Raw genomic sequence first — 17,692 nt, forward strand, 5'->3', positions numbered from 1 at the left:
CTGGAGCTACTAGCAAATAAAATACAAAATATGTCATTGAAAACAGAGGTGTTTTCTTTTGTTAGCCAGTTGAACTCGGTCTGAGCTCATTGCTTTGTTTTTAATTGACTTTCTACAGATTATACATCAATAACTTGGAAATCCAAGTTTCATGATCCAAAACTTTTTGAGACCTGACATGCTACCACAAGTGGAAAATGTCATGCCATGAAACTGTTTCATGTACAAACTGTCTAAAAGTCTTGTAAAAAAAATGACCTTACGGCTCTATGTATAAGGCAGATATAGTACTTCAGCCAATTGCGTGTTTGGACATGGGGCGCTTCCTCAAGATGTCTCATGATATAAATGGGTGTAGTCTGTAATCTGAAATATTACCTAAGCATTTGGGGTAAGGGATACTCTGTGTGTGTGTGTGTGTGTGTGTGTGTGTGTGTGTGTGTGTGTGTGTGTGTGTTATTCATGCACACACACACAAGAAAATGTGTTTTCCTCTTCAGCTGGTGACAGTGTTAGGTTTAGAAAGAGGTTTAACTTTAAAGATTACTTTAGATGCGTGTCCTCTAAAAGGAAATCTGCATAACACACAGCGAAGGCAGCCAGCTGAGTGAGGTGGCTACTCGGTACCTGTGCGCCATGAATCCCAGCTTACTACACAGTAACTACATAGTCAGGGACACTTTCACATTTGTGTGCCTTGACCTTCTATAGTCAGAGATGATGGTGGAGAATTAGCTAAGTGTAACACATAAAGCATTTAGAGCAGTGAGTTCCCTAAAAATTAACTGCTTTTAAGCTGGGTCATCTCAGCACTTGGGACCTGGAGACAGGAGGATGCCCAAGTTTGAAGCCAGCCTAGCCTCAGAATGAGATCTTGTCTCAAAGCAAAAATTCAGCTGCTCTTAATGTAACTTTTCTTTGTGGTAAAAATGCACATAAAATAAATACATCCTCTAGTCATTCTGGCAGTCCATCCGGCTGGCTAACTACTGTGCATGTTCGCTGGGCCTCAGGTCTCCAGAGCATCCTTGATGCGGCACAGGTACTCAAGTCTCTCTGAACAGCATTCCCTCCTCTTCCTCCCAGCATCCGGCGCTGCCGTTTACTCTCTGTCTAGGATCTGCTTGCTTCAGGGTTTTCATATACATAGACTGCTGTAGCGTTTGCCTCTCTGTAACTGGTTTATTTTGCTTAGCATCATCACATTCTGAAGTTTTATCCATGCTATAGCATGTGGAAAAATGTCCCCATGAAGTGTGCACGTCCAAAGTACAATGTCCTAACTATGTTCTGTTGTCTGTATCACATTGCCATTTCCAGCCATTAATCACTAAATACTTAAGTTGCTTTCTTATCTTGGCTTTCTCAATATGCTTCACCAGACCTTAAATGCACATAGTATTGTAATTTCAACTTGGGAGTTTTAGTTTAGCTCTCTGTGCTTCTCCCAGAAGTAGAAGTTGGTTAAGACAATATTTAATGTATCTTGAGAGAAGGTCTAGGCTCATAAAATGTTAATTAGCTACTTATTTGGGCAACTAAAAAGGGATATGTAATTAATATATTCACAATTGCTAGAGAGAGAGGTATGAGAATTAGTTTAAAATGGATTAATATCAGGATAAAGTGAATAGTATCTATGGATTGTTAACACATTTGTCCACAGACAGATATGTCTTGTAAGTTGCAGGAGAAAAACAGCATCAGCATCAAATTACAGCCATTTCTGCACCACGGCCAAAGGAGAGTCAAGGAGATTAAACCCCCTCAGAAGCTTCAGAACAAAAAAAATACGAAGGACAGTGGAGATAGCTCAGTTGGTCAGGTGCTTGTCAAGCAAACACCTCTCTCTCTCTCTCTCTCTCTCTCTCTCTCTCTCTCTCTCACACACACACACACACACACACACACACACACGTCATAATCTCAGCCAGGGTCATGTATGTTCAAAATTGATACTGAAAATTTTGAATAGTTTTTTTTTCATTCTACTCAAACATATGTTACAATTTTACTTATATGACTAGCAATTATAGATCTATCCCATGTCACTTTGTAACATTTTACTATTGGTGTTAAGTCAGGTTTGATAACCATATATAAAATATATAATCATAAAAAGCAATGATAGTTCTGCCCTTATAGATAATGACAAGATATTTGAGTGGAAAAGCAGGCCTCAGAACATCAGGTGTCATGTGTGATCCATTTCTGTAATCACATAGAAATCCATGTGTATACATAGAGAATGTCTTCATATGCTGAGATGATAGCAAGTATATCCCAGAGTGGACTTTTAATCCTAGTTTCCCTTTTCTAATGAAAATGTGTTAAAGAAACTCAAGTGTTTGGAGAAAGATGAGCCTTCTGCCTGCCAAGCTTTTGTGTACATGTGAGATTGTGTTTATACCATGCTAGGCAAGGAGGGAGCAAGGAAGGAAGTGGGGACCAAATCAGAGCCGCCAGTCATTTGAGTCTAGAGTGACCAGCAGAACACCACCCTCCACCTGTGTCTGAGTGACTGGCTCTGCTGTTAGGTGGGGAGTGGGGCTGCTGGTGGAGGAAGGCAAGCCATGAGATGTTTTAGGCAAGTTCCCTTCCTGTAGTCATGCGCAGCGGCCCTGTTAACAGTGTCTCCAGCTTGGTTAGCAATGAGGGTTCTGGGGCTTACAAGTACATTCAGTTATCTGATTTTAATCATCTTTATTGTACCTCAGATGTTAGCAAATGCAGTTAATTTAGGAACTGTCTATTGAGGCATACTTGTTTCAGCTGGTTGATATGAATCTCAAGTTCTGTTCGGATAAGCCCCTGTATTTGCTGCTTGCACAGTAAGTCATCAGAAGCACTTAGGCCTCCTCACCTGTTTATCTTAGAAAGGAGAGCACAGGGGGTAATGCATTGTCACGTCTCTGGCAAGCTTTTGTGTGGCTGCTGTTTCTCCATGTACCAACAGTACCACTTCTGGGTTTCCACTCCATCCCTGCCCAAGCCATAGCCCTGCTCAGAGCACAGCAGCACCAAGAGCTGTACTTCCTCCTTAGCCTGAGTCTTTCCCAGCTGACAAACATTGTGAGTGGGAGACAGCCAAGAACTGCATACAGTGAGAAACAGGCCTTTTAGAAGCTTGCTTTTGCCAAAATATAAACAGCTTCCTCACCCTCCCCTTGGCTCTCTCGAAAGTTGTGGTGTGCTTTTTAACTGAAAAGATCTCAGCCTGTTGGTAGACGTGTGTGAGTAGCAGTTTGTGTGTGCCATCCTTGTCAGTGGGCTACGAGCAAGAAGCCCTCTGGAAGTGGCTCTGTGTGCTTATCAGTGAGCATTTTATCCTAGTTAGGTAAAAATCTGATGGGGAGAGAATGCTACCTTCAAGTGTTTGCTCCTCTGGAGTCAGAGGAGCAGGACCCTGCTCAGACAGAGGCCGGGTGCTGCTTGTCCTCCATGGTGTTCCAAGAGTAAGCAGAGTCTCCAGCGAATAGAGCTCTGCTCTATCCCAAACCAGCCTAAGTGAGGCCAAAAGAAAGTGGTTTTCTGGAAGGAAAAAAAATTAAAGCCTCCTAGAATGTAATCTCTGGACAGCATTACCTCTCTAGTAAGAGGCCAGAGCTTGCTTCCCCCATGACCTTCTGTGACCTTCCCAGTGGCAGCCTGTGTGCTTGTATCAGAAATCCCTCCTTCCTGCCCAGGAGCACCCTGTATTGTGGGAGGAGGGCCTTTACAGTCTTTCCCCTGGGGCCACGAGCACCCTGTATTGTGGGAGGAGGGCCTTTACAGTCTTTCCCCTGGGGCCATGCCAGCCCTCAAGCTGTGGTTTTCTGAGTCTCCTTGCTGTAGTGTGGCCGTTTCCCATACCCAACAAAGCAGCAGGAGACATGGATATGTTGAGCAGGCCAATAAATTCACTTCTCCCTTCACTTCATACTCAGCAGGACAGCCACCATTATCCCTGTGTTGCTGATGCTGTGTGTCTTGAGTGGAAGCTTCATCAACTTCTTCTGTCCTCTTAGGCACAGTTATCAGGACAGAGAATCCCAACACGGTCTGTGATTGGTGAAATTGGAGGATTAATTTGCAAGATACAAAGCAGGGAAGGGAACCTGGGGAAGATGATTTCTGCCAGTGGTCTAAACGCACTCATTCACAGGTCTGCTTTTCTTGAGCCCTAGTGTTTCCTGGCAGATAGAATTGCTTTAACTCTGTCATACTTAGCCTCAGCTTTGGTGTAGTGCCTAGAGACTTGTCTCCATTATTGAGTCTTTAACATTTCTGGTGATGTCCAGCTGGTATGTCACCATAAGCAATGGTTATCACTTCATTGTCCATTGAGTATATGAGAGTGTGGTCACCAAACCACAAGCCACAGACAGCTTCTTACTGTCCTTGGAAAGAGAAACTGCATTCTAAGCCTGATGTATTGAGGCTTAAGGAAGCTTGAATCTGTGTTAACTGAGAATCAGTTAAATCGGGATTACAGTTAACTGCATGTAACAGCTAACCTCTCCATAACCAATAGAGGAGTTGGGTACATTAGAGGGTTTTCCCCATATAATTAGAAATCTGTGGAAATAGACTCTTCCAGACACTGTGGTGCCATCAGAAACCCATGCTCCTCCTGCTCATCTTGAGCAGACTTATTGGCTGTGTTCATCCTACCCTGTCCATGCCTGGCAGGTTATCCATGCTAGCGGGAAGAAGGACAGCGTCAGCAGAGGCTGTCAGCTGCAGTCTGTCTGCTCTGAGAGGGCTGTCCTAAAACCACACCAGCACTCTGCCTGTAGCACACTGGCCAGAACTGTGCCATAGGCTTATATTTTAGGGAGAAGAAAAATAGAAGTATATACATATATATATTTTAAAGATAAGCACACATTATTCAAACAGAATCAAAATAGTGCTAGGAGGAAGAGAGGAAGATGTGGTAATGTCCAGGCCAGCTGAACCTCCCAAGAAAGAATCTCTCCACAGTTGCTTCGTTTGCCCTTTAAGGACATCAGTATTATAGAGCCTTATACAAAATTTGCATTTAGGAAAGTGAGCTTCCTTTCATTTGGGATCTGTAGAAGATTTGTTTATACTTTTGACTGTGAGTTAGATAAATCCCACACACTCTAGGTTCTAAAATCTGGGGAAAGGCCCTATCCCAACATTATATCTATATGTAAATACATATCTTCTGCTGCTCCTATTGCTGTTACTAATAAATCCAGTCATTACTTTTAAATTATTTATTTTTATTTTATGTGCATTGGTGTTTTGCATATATGTATGTCTGAGGGTGTGCAGTTCCCTAGAAGTTGGATTACAGATAGTTGTGAACTGTCATGTAGGTACTGGGAGTTGAACCCAAGTTTCTAGGAGTAGTCAGTGTTCTTAATTGCTGAGCCATCTCTCCAGCTCCAAGTTATTACTTTAAAAAAAAAAAAAAAAAAGAGGGCAGTGGTGGCGCATGCCTTTAATCCCAGCACTTGGGAGAATGGGAGTGGGTGGGTTGGGGAACAAGGGCAGGGGGCAGGGGATAGAGGATTTTTGGAGGGGAAACTAGGAAAGGGGAAAACATTTGAAATGTAAATAAAGAAAATATCTAATTAAAAAAAGAATATAAGCCTGGACTACCTAGCTGCCAACATATGGAAAAAAAAAAAAAAAAAAACTCAAGCAGGCAAGACAGCCAACTGGTGGAGTATGTCAGAAGTTACAAAGCAACCTGGAGAGCTCCTGTGGTCAAAGAAAGGAAAAGATTGCAAGAAAATAAGTTAGTTTGTTGCTCAAAGTGTAAACTAAATATACAGGAATTCATACAGGTATGAATCCATGTGTGAATAAATGGAAAAACAGGCAAATCCTCCACAGTCCCTGTGTGTGCGTGTGCAGGTGTGCATGCGTGTTCATTCTGTGTTCTAGACGGCACTGTAAGTACAACAGACGCCTCAGTGAGTAAGGTATTCACTGCATACGCATGAGGACCTGAGCCCCCGTCCCCTAGTACAATCTAAAGGCCAGCGGGCACCCACAGGTGACCCCCGGCCTCCACAAGTGCATTTATATGTGCAAGCACACACTCCCTCTGAAAAACATTTAAACACAAACAATAAGAAAGAAAATGATGATCGAATAAACCCAGCCATTTTCATTGTGTTCCATCCAAAAAAGAAGAAAAGTATATTTGTAAATGGCTGCTGTACACGGCAGAATCACCACTCCGATAAGAAACACACAAATACGTGTTTATAAGTGTTCAGAAGAGGAAAAGATTACTTCTGCCAGAAAGAATTGGGTAAATATGATCTGAGAACCTAAACATATGGTTTCATTTTAAGAGTTTGCATTCCCAGCTAGTGAGCATCATCATAAGACCAGAAAAATATGTTGGAAAAATGCATAACCAACTGCCTTTCGCAAAGGATTACAGATAGGTGAGCTGGTCTGTTCTTCAGCTCCCCCGTATGGGAAGGAATGAGAGTGTGTGTGTGTGTGTGTGTGTGTGAGAGAGAGAGAGAGAGAGAGAGAGAGAGAGAGAGAGAGAGAGAGAGAGAGAGAGAGTGAGATGCAGTGATCTATGTAATCTTCATTTAACCTCCACCAGTCCAGCAATGTGGATACAACTGCCTACAAGAAATTTAAAGCTCAGAGAGGTTAAGTAACTAGAGTCAGTTACCCAGTTAGTAGCATCAGACCTGCATTTGATCCCAACCACAAATGAAGGAAAAGACTACCTTCTTTCCTGCAGTCCCTGGGCCTCTCTGTCTTTCACTGTGGCCCCATCTGAGCCAACAGCAAACAGATCAGCTTGGACTACTCAGGTCCTCTCCTCTGCCTTAGAAAGCTCTGTTCGTCGTCAGGCCTCTCAATCAGCAGAGTCTGCCACATAAGACCTCTCCACTCAGCCTGTTTCACATCTTCCTAGCCAGAGTTTGGGACTCAGTTCCCCAAAATGGGATGCCCCAAAGTTATAGAGAGAGAAGAGTTGCTGCACCCTTCCCCACATCCTCCCAAGCTGTGTTTTAAATCTAAAAAAGACAAAGTAGTTGTGGTAAAGGCTGTGGATTCTACTAGGTCCATGCATGTGCAGATGGTGTTACCCCACTTTATATGCTGTATCTGCTGGCAGAAGTCGATTTCAGGGTATCCTTTTATTTAAAAAGCACTCTCTATTTTGTCAGTCATTTTCACTTAGTAGGACTGTACAGTTAAAGTTTTTATAGTGCATGCTAACTGAAAGCAGTGTTTATACTATTAATGACCAGTAACAAAAATGCTTTCTACTAATATAAATGAGACTCCACCACAATGAATCAGATAGAAGAACCATTAAGGATGAGCAACTACAGGTCTCCCCACAAGTGTGCATGTCCATACATGCTTGGACATACACACACAAGTGGAAAAAAGAAAATACTGGCTAAGCATCCATTTGGAAGAACTGTACCTTCACTTGTAGCACACACCATGCTTAGGTGTGCGGTGGGTCTTTAAAGGCTCGTTTTGTGCAGAAAGCACCCATGCCAGTCGTGTAGTTATCAGGTGATGTGTTCCTGTGGTAAGCTTATTTTAAGTGTTGTCAAATGTCACATCTCATGTTAAACTTTAGATCAGTGAAGTGTTTCTGTGCTGGGATTCTGAAAGTAGCCCTCGGGGTGTTACATGACTTGGCGGCTCCTAGTTTCTGTTTGCGCCTCATTTCTTCAACTGCTTGCTCCTGGTACCCAGGTCACATGGACTTCTTTCCTCCCACCTGTAGACCTTCTAGAGCAGTTCAGAGTACTGAAGTGGTCTAGGATCTCAGCTATGTTTCTGGATTGTTTCCTCTGACCAGAAGGATGTTGATTAAACACTCCCTGAATTGAACATGAAGGGATCTAAGCCGGGAGAGTAAATGCTTTCTTCATTCATGTGCAGTGACTAACGCACAGTGCCCAGGTGTCCTAATTTCTGAGTCAGAGTGCTCTCAAAAGACTCTGGCAGCTCTTGAGAGATCTCTCTCCTCTGAATCAAGATCTGTCCTGACAACCTTAGGGAACTTTCTCCTGAAATTTACTAACAGTTTCCCTCTCCCTTTGCCCCTTGGATCACAGATGAGCTGCACACAGCCAGGAGTGATGATGGAACTCTCCATCGATCATGTTCTTTTTTTTCTTACAGGCAATCTTTGGCAGCCAGACACTACCTAACTCCAGTTTATGGACAATGAATAATGGTCCAGGCTGCAGAATTTCAAGTGCCACAACTGGTGGCCAGAAGCCAAACACCCTGCCACAAAAAGTAGTGGCACCTCCAAATTCATCCACCTTGGTCTCCAAGCCTGCATCCAATCACAAGCAAGTGCTCAGAAAGCCGGCATCCCAGAGGGCTTCCAAGTAAGTCATCTGTAGCGTTGCGTGCAGTTGCCAGAGTTATATCAGTTCTAAGCTAACAGCGCTCTTTACAAAACCTTCAAGACTATTTGAATTGAAATCCCAATACCTGATGTCAAGTGGTGCCAAACTTGGGACTCCGCCATGGTTTCAAATTGAAATCACCTGGAGAGGGATTGCACTGCACAACATCTGGACTCTGTCCTGAGGGAGGGCCAACCACTGCGCTTCAGGGCTCCCTAGTAGTTGTGATGAGAGGCATCTCTAAGGTTCAAGGTTATTGCTAACCAACTCTGCTGGCCTCTGACCTGTCTGGAACCACAGACAGTGCATCAGCTAATGGTACTGACTTGTCCACTTGGAGAAAGGAGGTAAAAAGATCTCCCTCCACCTATTCTGCCTTGCTCACTCTACAGAATCAAATCCTTTCAATGTGTCAAATTCACGTCTGCACATTGGTGTTTAGGTGATTAACTTGGCCAGCATTAATCAAGGACCTGTGTAGCAATGGTATTTCTGATGCCCTTTGTAGGCTACCTAGTTTATGCTAAAAAAGTCATCCCCATGCCTGAAGCACACTGTCCTTCCTTTGCCTCCAGCCCTTTAGTTAGTAACCAGAAATAGATTGGTGAGGGTGTTGCCTCTAGCAGTTTGCTCCAGTTTAAAACCAGGGTACTCAAGAAAAGTCAGAGGGATTCAGGCATTTCCTGCCATGGTTACCTAGAGCTGCTCACGGCTTGCCCTTCCTCAATAAAAAGACACCTCCTCTTTTGTCTAAGCTCAAGCTTGTCAGGAACTCAGAAAACTAGTTACTGCTTTTTCACTTTGGAGAGCGAATCAAATTGTGTATTTGAGTGGAAACATTCCCCTATGGCTCCCTTAATCATGTTGCTGTCATTCTTCATTTACTCTACCCGCTACATCAGCACCGTAGTGGCCACAGTACTCTCTGGGGCGTGAGCGAAGGGCAGTGGGAAGGCTCTAGGTGAACGCTGATGGAAAGGCCGAAAACAAACTGGGCCCCTCCTGACCTGCACCCAGAAGAGAGTTGACTCCTAAAGAGTGTCGTCCCTGGATCCAGCCTGCAGAACTCTCACCCTGGGCCAGTTTACTGATGTGAATGCTTTCAGCGAGTTAACTTGATCTCTTGGTCTTTGTTTACTCCTTTGTAATAATGGGGCAGTAATCACTTACTTCATAAGTATGGATATATAGCATCTAAAGGACGGTAGTTATCCTTTGATGACTGAGACACTCTCTGCAGCCCTGAGGAGCTCACAGCTAACCATCTGAAAGCAAATGCTGAGTCTGACGACATATTCCTTGTAGACTCTCCAGCCCGGGCCTGGGGCCCCTGGGTGTTGCTAGTGAAGAGCTGGACTTGGGTGACAGGGCTGGACTTTTGAAGGTACAGCTTGCTGCCCTGAACTCACTGCTGGCAAGGAAGCCCTGCAGACTCCCAAGATGGAATTGCAGCTCTTTGGGCAAATTCTGCTTTGCTGAATTTTTGTGGTTTCTTCTTTGTGACAGGCAGCAGTGTGGGAAAACCGGAAACAGCTCAGCATCAAAAATGCACAGAAGGGGGAAACCAAAGATTTCTTCAGAATTTAAGAAATATAATCCAAGTATCAAAAGGCATGCTGTGAGGCATTGTTCCAGAAAATAGCTTCCTATTTGCCTTTAAAACTAGCATTAGTCTGTGGGGTTATGTTAGCACTAATGGAGACATAGCATCTCTCACATGTAAAAGGCCTACTGTTAGGCCTCAAAGATTAGTAGTAGTAATAATAGTAGTAGTAGTAGTAGTAGTAGTAGTAGTAGTAGTAGTAGTAGTAGTAGTAGTAGTAATTCTATGGTGTGAGACAGAGGAAGAGGAGAGAAAACGTCTGTATGGCACACATATGCAGGTCAGAGGACGACTTCAGGGAGCCGGTGCTGTCCTGCTGCCATGGGTCCTGGAGCCTGACTCAGACTGCCAAGCTTGCACAGCAAGTGTTTTTGTGAGTAAGCCTCTGCTGACTTAAAAGAAAAGAAACTTCTACAGCAGTTCTAGCTCCTTACCAACCTAACAACATCCTCACATCTCTTTGATTCAGTTTCCTACTTTAAAACAGGAATAATAACAAGAGTACCTGGCTCAAGGGATCATTAAGAGAAGAGAATTCAGAAGCGTTGAGCACAAATAAATGTGCACTCCACAATACATGCTAAATAAAGATTGTGTATTGTTATAGTTGACAGTAAGAAGATAGTCCAGAAATTTTGTATAATTTTTTTGATGTGTTCCTGCAAGCTGTGTTGCTCCATTTACTCCCATCTTGGTATAGCCTTCCTTCTGGCTCAGCTCAGGTTAACCACGAGCCATCCATTCAGAGTGGTGGGACTGAGTCACACTCAAGAATGCCACTGTTGCCCCAAGAGACACAACTAATGAGAAGTTGTAATGAGCATTTCACATGCCAAGCCCTGTGCTTTTGGGTTGAACTTCAAGCTTCTCCTAGCACAGAAGCTGGCATGGGACAGAGAGAAGCACTTTCCAAGAGCATCATCAAAGTTTCCACATCCTAGAGATTGAGTCTGGAGAACAATAGAACATAAAAGATGGAATGTCGTTTGGATTTGGGGGCAAAGGGATTTGAAAATCAAAACATTGGGGTCCTGTTTCATTATAATAATATCCAAGTCACTTTCCCATCTGTAAAGCAAAAACCACTCCCCCTTCTGAATAATTAGCCAAAATAGCTTGTTTTCTGTTGATACAGTTAAAAACTTCTTTATGAGTGCATTTGTGTTCTAGTCTTGCTTCACATCTGTTTTTCTGCCCCCCCCTCCCCTTGGTTCAGCAGTTCTTGTTATCATTCACAGATTCATAACCCCCATTCTACTCAGGTCTAACTTGTCAGCTCTGTGAAGAGAGTGGCCATTTCTTCCTTCTCTCCCTTCCCCTTGCTTGCTTTTAACTATTTATATAGGGACAATCAACTTTCCTAATTCCCTCTGATGCATGGAATACTTTATAACTTAGAGTCCATCCACCTCCCCCTTCAAAAGCACTTGTGGCATTTCTTTTAAGAAATGACTGAAGTAAAAGGGATGGTGGCTGTGAACAACCAAGTCATCTGAACTGTTTCTCCCTTGGGACCCTTGTCAGAGCCAGAATTGCACCTATTCCCAGGAAGCACGGAAAAAGAAAACCAAGATTAAAGCTCACCAGGCAAGCAGACAGGCTCATGATGGGTTTAAATGAACCCGATCAAAGTGCTTGTATCTTGGGAAAGTTCTCCTAAGAAAGTAAGTGGGCCAAGGTGGCCGTGTTGGCTCAGTGGTAGAGCATTGCTTAGCAGGTGTATGGCCCAAGGATCCTAGAGGAGAGGAAAGGAGAGAGGACAGAAGGACAGGAAAAGAGGAGGGGGTGGAGGAGAAGAAAGAAGACACTTGACCTCAGGTGACGTTCCTGGGAATTTTTCCACAGCTCTATAGTGCCAGCACCGAGCACGGTGGTATTTGTTAAAGACTTTGGTGTTAGGAGGAGATAGTATCAAAAGGTAAGCAGCCTGGTCAAGCCACATATTGATTAGCAAGGTGACTTGAGCATTTGCTGAGGTCAGCAGAGTGATGGAACATGTTCAGAGATAAACGTCCAAATAAATATAGGAAAACAGTATCGACATATGTATGTGTTAATAGCTTTTTCTTCTGTGAGTCATCGCAGTGAGAAGATTCTAGCGCTGAGCCCTCAGGAGGTGAAATAGCTGGTGCTGTGTTGTAGATTAACCATGGTCTGTTGAGCTTTCAGTCTTTCATTATATGGTTTGAAGAAACATCCATCCTTATGTGCAGAGTTCTCAGTGTACTTCTGAAAGTATAAAATGTTGATGCTAGAAGGTAAAGGAGTGGGGGTGAGTGTGGGCTGCAAATGCAAATCCTAACCACAGGCTTCCCAGTAGACCACTGACTTCAGAAGTCCCTTCAAGTCCTCTTAAATTGCACGGGTGCAACAAATACAGATTAATCGTCCTAAAATACCGCTTTTGGAAAAATGAAAGTAGGCACCTAGAATCCAGCCCTCCTCCTTTCCTTTCCTTTCCTTTCCTTTCCTTTCCTTTCCTTTCCTTTCCTTTCCTTTCCTTTCCTTTCCTTTCCTTTCCTTTCCTTTCCTTTCCTTTCCATGCCAGTTTTACCACTGGAGTGACTGTCAGAGCACTCAAAAGGGTGAAGGATTAATGCCACCCTGAGGCATTTCTGCTAGGTGCTGCCCAGGCAGACTGGACTGAAGAACAACACTGAAGGTTTTCACGTGGCTTCCTGTGGGAAATGGGTGGGACCTTGGGAGGCCCCCACACGGCCCCCTCACTGCAGGACCTAGGAAGAGAACAGCAGTCTGGAGGTTGCACTCTCTGGTCTTCCCTTTGTGGCCTGAGTAGTGACTTCACGGGGGCTCCAGAAGCCTAAAGCTTGGTTGTGTGCAGTGACAACAGAGAGACAGGGCCTAGCATCTTCCTCAGTGAAAGTTACACTAGTTGTGTGGGGGTGAAAGTCACAGAATGGTGGGTCTTTAGTGATTCCTGCGGGGATCGTTGAATTGAAACCTGTACCTTTCCTCCAGGCCTGCTGAGTAAGGTGGCTTTAGATCTCTTAAGATGAGCAAATAGTGAAAGCTCGCTGAGTCTGAGGATGGATTAAAAGGATTTGTGGTAAGGATCCAGAGGCTTTGCCAACTCCTAAAATAAGCTCAAGTGTGAGAAAGAACAGCATTTTAGAAAACACTTTAGACTTCAGAAGTGAAGTTTAGCATGTGTTAAGTTAGCAAAGGTGTCAGAGAAAAATGGAAGCAGCAGGCCTGGCCGCACAGGAGCAGAGCTACCTGTGAAAACCCAGCAGGGTTCAGGAGGCTGACGCATAGGCACTGGGGAACAGGGAATTCCTGAAGCAAAAATAGTTTAAAAAATTCATAAAAGCATTCTCATAAAGGTTTAAAACCAATTAGAAGAGAAATTCACCCTGACACAATGCCCCCCAGAAAGAGTTGTCACGGTTGTAGGTGCATTAGATCTAAAACAAGAACACACGGGGCTTTGAACAATGGAATTAACAAATCAATAAAGAAATAGCTTTGTCCCCAATGCAGTAGTTTTTAAGGATGGAGCATTTCAGTTCTGAAAAAGAAAAAAATTATCACCTGATGGCTTTATAGTCAAATGACAAAATGCCCAAATAATTTGGGAAGTTTTAAAAGCATTATTTTATCAATATGAGCAAATAGTGAAAGCTCGCTGAGTCTGAGGATGGATTAAAAGGATTTATGTATCAAAGTCATATTGATGACTAGACTGAAAATAAAACTTGTACATACCAAAAGTTATATTTGAACTGTGGTCAGAGATAGACTTCAAGATAAATTTATAATCTACATCTTTTTCTTTTTAAGGTACAGAAAGTTTTTTTTTTAGATGAACCAAAATGTAGGTGTCCTGGCTTATCCTAGACACATGTGCCAGCCCTGTGACCCATTGAGTCAGGTCCCGCCTTTTCAATGTGGCTTTAATCGCTTGTCTTTCTGCATCTTTACCTCATGTCCTGTCCTCAATGTCTCAGCTTTATCTATCCTCCACTTCCCTGTTCATTTCTCTTCTTTTCTTTAAACTACTATAGTGTGTGTGTGTGTGTGTGTGTGTGTGTGTGTGTGTGTGTGTGTGTGAGAGAGAGAGAGAGAGAGAGAGAGAGAGAATATAAATATGCAGGGGTGTGTACACACCCATTTGTGGGAGGTCAAAGGATACATGAGAGTGACTTGTCCCTTGCACTTGCTGAGGCAACAGCTATCCTGATTCCGACTCTGCTGCTGTGCTGACTGATGCTCAGGCTAGCTGGTCTGTCAGCGTCTGTCTGTCCCACTTCCCTGTTTTCACTCTGATTGTTGCTGTAAGGAGTAAGTGTTGGCCTTATAGACGCCTGCAGTCACATCCAGCTCTTTACATGGATCCAGGGAACAAACTGCAGCAATCTCAGGTGGGTGGGCTTATGTGACACTGCTTTTAAAAAGCATGTGTATGTACTTAACATTATAATTCAAATATGTAAGCCAAAGCTAATAGCTACAAAAAAATTTCCAGCGTATCTATCATAATGGCTGGTTTATTTAAATATGCTTATTATCATTATCATTGGTTTTCTAGGACAGGATTTATGTGTAGCCTTGGCTGTCCTGGAACTCACTTTGTAGATCAGGCTGGCCTCAAACTCATAGAGATCTGCCTGCCTCTGCTTCCCGAGTGCTGGGATCAGACGTGCGCTGCCCCAGCCAGCTTTTGTGTATCTTGTTCATGGTTTATTTGACCTCTTTTCCTTAGTGGTTCTGTTGTTTTCACATACTCTCATTTCCCCTTCCCCTCTTGAAGTTCTTTATTGAAATATACTCCTATCAGTATCTCTAAATAACTACTAAAGGTTTTGATAATCAGGTGCAGAAATAGCAAATAATCCTTATGGCCACCATAAATAATAAAAATGTATCTGATAGACAATCCAGGAAAAAAAGCTATGTGCATTTGTGAAATAAAAATGTCGTAAATATTTTCTGTTCTTATCTTTATTTCTTTTATTTATTTGCTTATTTACTTAGGTTTTTTTTTTTTTTTTATGTCTTTGGGTACGCTCATCGAAACCAGAAGACAGTGTTAGATCCCCTGGAGCTGAAGTTGCAGATGGTTGTGAGCTGCCCAACATGGGTGCTGGGAACTAAATTCAAGTCCTCAATCAAAACAGTGTATATTCATAAAGCCTGTCTCTCCAACTCCATCTTTATTATTTGAATGCTAATTGTGAGCCCCTAAATGATTTTACAAGTCACATGTGAGTCACAACTCAGCCTCTTTATAAAAAAAAAAAAACTTTAATATTTACACATAAATGACTGCTTCTAACAGAATGTACATTTTTAAAAAGATTTATTTATTTATTTAATGTATGTGAGTACACTGTCACTCTCTTCAGACACACCAGAAAAGGGCATCAGACCCCATTACAGATAGTTGTGAGCCACCATGTGGTTGCTGGGAATTGAACTCAGGACCTCTGGAAGAGCAGTCAGTGCTCTTAACCTCTAAGTCATCTCTCCATCCCCAGGAAGTACATTTTTAAGGTAAATTTGTATATTTACAAAAGTTCGGCACATGTGTCACAAATGTCAAACAGTTTTAATTTTTATCCATAATGAACTTGTTGGAAATAACTGAGACATAGCTTTTGTTGGGACAGTGCAGGACAGTCATGGATGTTCAGGGAACGGTGATGGTGACCAAATCTGTTCTTCCTCCCTTCCCAGCTAAAAGTCATAAGAGCCACTGCTCCTACATGAAGTGTGATGTTTCAAAAGCATGCTTTAGCGAATTCAGAACCGGGACCTAAGTAACTACTCATGGTGTAGTGAGCCACTGTATAATAACTTCTGTATAATCGTCTAGGAAGTGGATGGCTGTTGGTGAAAGACGTCATCTGTAGGCATTTGACATTTTAACAGAGACAGGTTAAAGCACAGGAGCATGTTCCATGAGAAGAAACGCCAAGACCAAGAGAGAAGGGTATTGCAGGTCTGTCCTTGACCCTGCCTTTCTGTCAGCACCTTCTGTCTGCAGGTCTCACCGGGCTCCTTTGTGTTTCAGAGGGTCCTCTGCAGAAGGGCAGCTGAACGGTCTCCAGAGCAGCCTTAACCCTGCAGCCTTCATGCCCATCACCAACTCCACAGGTCAGTGGGCAGCAGATCTTCTTGGAGTGGGGTGGGGCGGCAAGGAAGGTGGCAGCTGGCAGTTCTCACCTTTGCCCCTGTTAAGAACTTCAGCTCAAAGAACAAATGCCCAGGCCTTGAAAGCATTGGTAGATAGATATTTTGATTGTATTTTTTTCTTTAGAATGATAACAACATCCTGGGGTTGGCATTTTTTGAAACAGATGGGGTAAATGCAATATCCTTGTCTGTCAGAACACTCTCAACGTTGTAATGTCGAGCACACATTCCCTGTGTTTGGGTTCACTGTTCATGTACTATTTCTCTCACTCTCACAACAGCTTCATAAGATCCTTCTCCTCCCTCCTCTTCTGTGAGGAAGCTAAGACTCAGCACATTAGTTGTACATGCACTACAACTAACCAGAGTTAGATGTCTGGTCTTTGACGTAAGTCTTGTGTTGGTGCTAAAGGTCAGTTGACAGGGCCTGCAGCCTCTCATTCTACATGCATGCATGCATGCAAGTGATGTACACACAGATGAGAAAACTGAAGGACAGTCATTTTAACGCAGGTCAGCAGACATTGGCTGCTGAGACAATGCAGGGCAGCTCACTGAGTTCCACACAGCACAGGCAAACAGAGCAGTGTCCACTCTGCTTGGGGAGCTGAGAGACTCAGGGAGATAGAGGCATGGGAGTGGCTGGTGCAGAGTCTGTGGCTAACTCTGTACAGGGACACGGGAGTGACAGCAGACAGTATTGGCATTGCTGTCAGGCTGGGCGCTGAGTGCCTTGAGGTAGTAACCTCATTGTCAACTGTACGAGTGGAAGAACTGAGAGCCCAGGCTTATTTATTAGATGGTGGAGTACTTCTAAAGTGTCATGACCACATGACCACTAAACTCAAAGGTGCTTTTGTACCCGAGGAGTGAATCCAGGGGCTTTCAATGGTAAGACTGCTTCCTAGAGAAAGAAACATTGAGACCCAGACTTGAAGATAGGTAGCCTGCCGAGAGCAGAGACATCTGGCGTGGAAAGAGTACCAGGAATATTTGCTTTTTCTGCAAACCCCATTTGTCAGCATGGCTAGGGAGAGAGTATGAGTAAGAGATGTCAAGAGAATACCAGTGAAGTGTCTGGGCCAGTCACGAGCTATAGAGGGAGGCTGTCATCATCCTGACAGCTGCAAGAAGTCCTGGAGGGGTTCAGGAATAGTGCAGAGACTGTGGTAAGAAGTGGCAGTGCCCCTGACAGTGACAGCAGATCTCCTGCGAAGCGTAGCTGTAGCATGAGAACAGTTGCACGTGTCTCACTGCTTTAGTGGAGGGTGAACTGAGGCAGTATAAAGGGAGAACTCTTCCTTCACACAGCTTATTGGGCCATATTAGTATTCTAATAAGGGCATAAAAATGAGTTCTCCTTCACAGTATCAGAGCCTGAATTCAGAAGATATTTGGTGGTTCTGTACTCGTGACCCTCCCTGTGTTTGCTAGAGGATCCATGTGTTTGCTGTTTCCTGAGAGGTGTTGAACCGCCCCTCCCATGTGCTAGGGGCTCTACCACTGAGAACACCCCGAGCTCTTTAGAATATGGCAGCTATTCTTAAGGAAGGAAAAC

At 43.6% G+C, this 17,692-nt stretch overlaps 1 protein-coding gene across 28 annotated transcripts in view; it reads left to right on the forward strand.

Annotated features, from left to right (window-relative positions):
- Nucleotides 1-17,692, forward strand: part of Ttll5 (tubulin tyrosine ligase-like family, member 5) — a 229,068-nt gene that overhangs the window by 179,816 nt on the left and 31,560 nt on the right. For 15 of the 28 annotated variants that reach the window (XM_006515989.4, XM_006515995.4, XM_006515996.4 and 12 more), the window contains 2 exons: nucleotides 8,140-8,354; nucleotides 15,986-16,095. In XM_006515989.4, the coding sequence (XP_006516052.1) occupies nucleotides 8,140-8,354; nucleotides 15,986-16,095 (325 nt within the window). The remainder of the gene's footprint in view (nucleotides 1-8,139; nucleotides 8,355-15,985; nucleotides 16,096-17,692) is intronic. The other 13 variants (XM_030246774.1, NM_001081423.3, NM_001364625.1 and 10 more) reach the window with 2 other exon arrangements.

This window comes from Mus musculus, chromosome 12 (genome assembly GCF_000001635.26).
Source record: "Mus musculus strain C57BL/6J chromosome 12, GRCm38.p6 C57BL/6J".
In the NCBI taxonomy this organism is placed as follows: domain Eukaryota; kingdom Metazoa; phylum Chordata; class Mammalia; order Rodentia; family Muridae; genus Mus; species Mus musculus.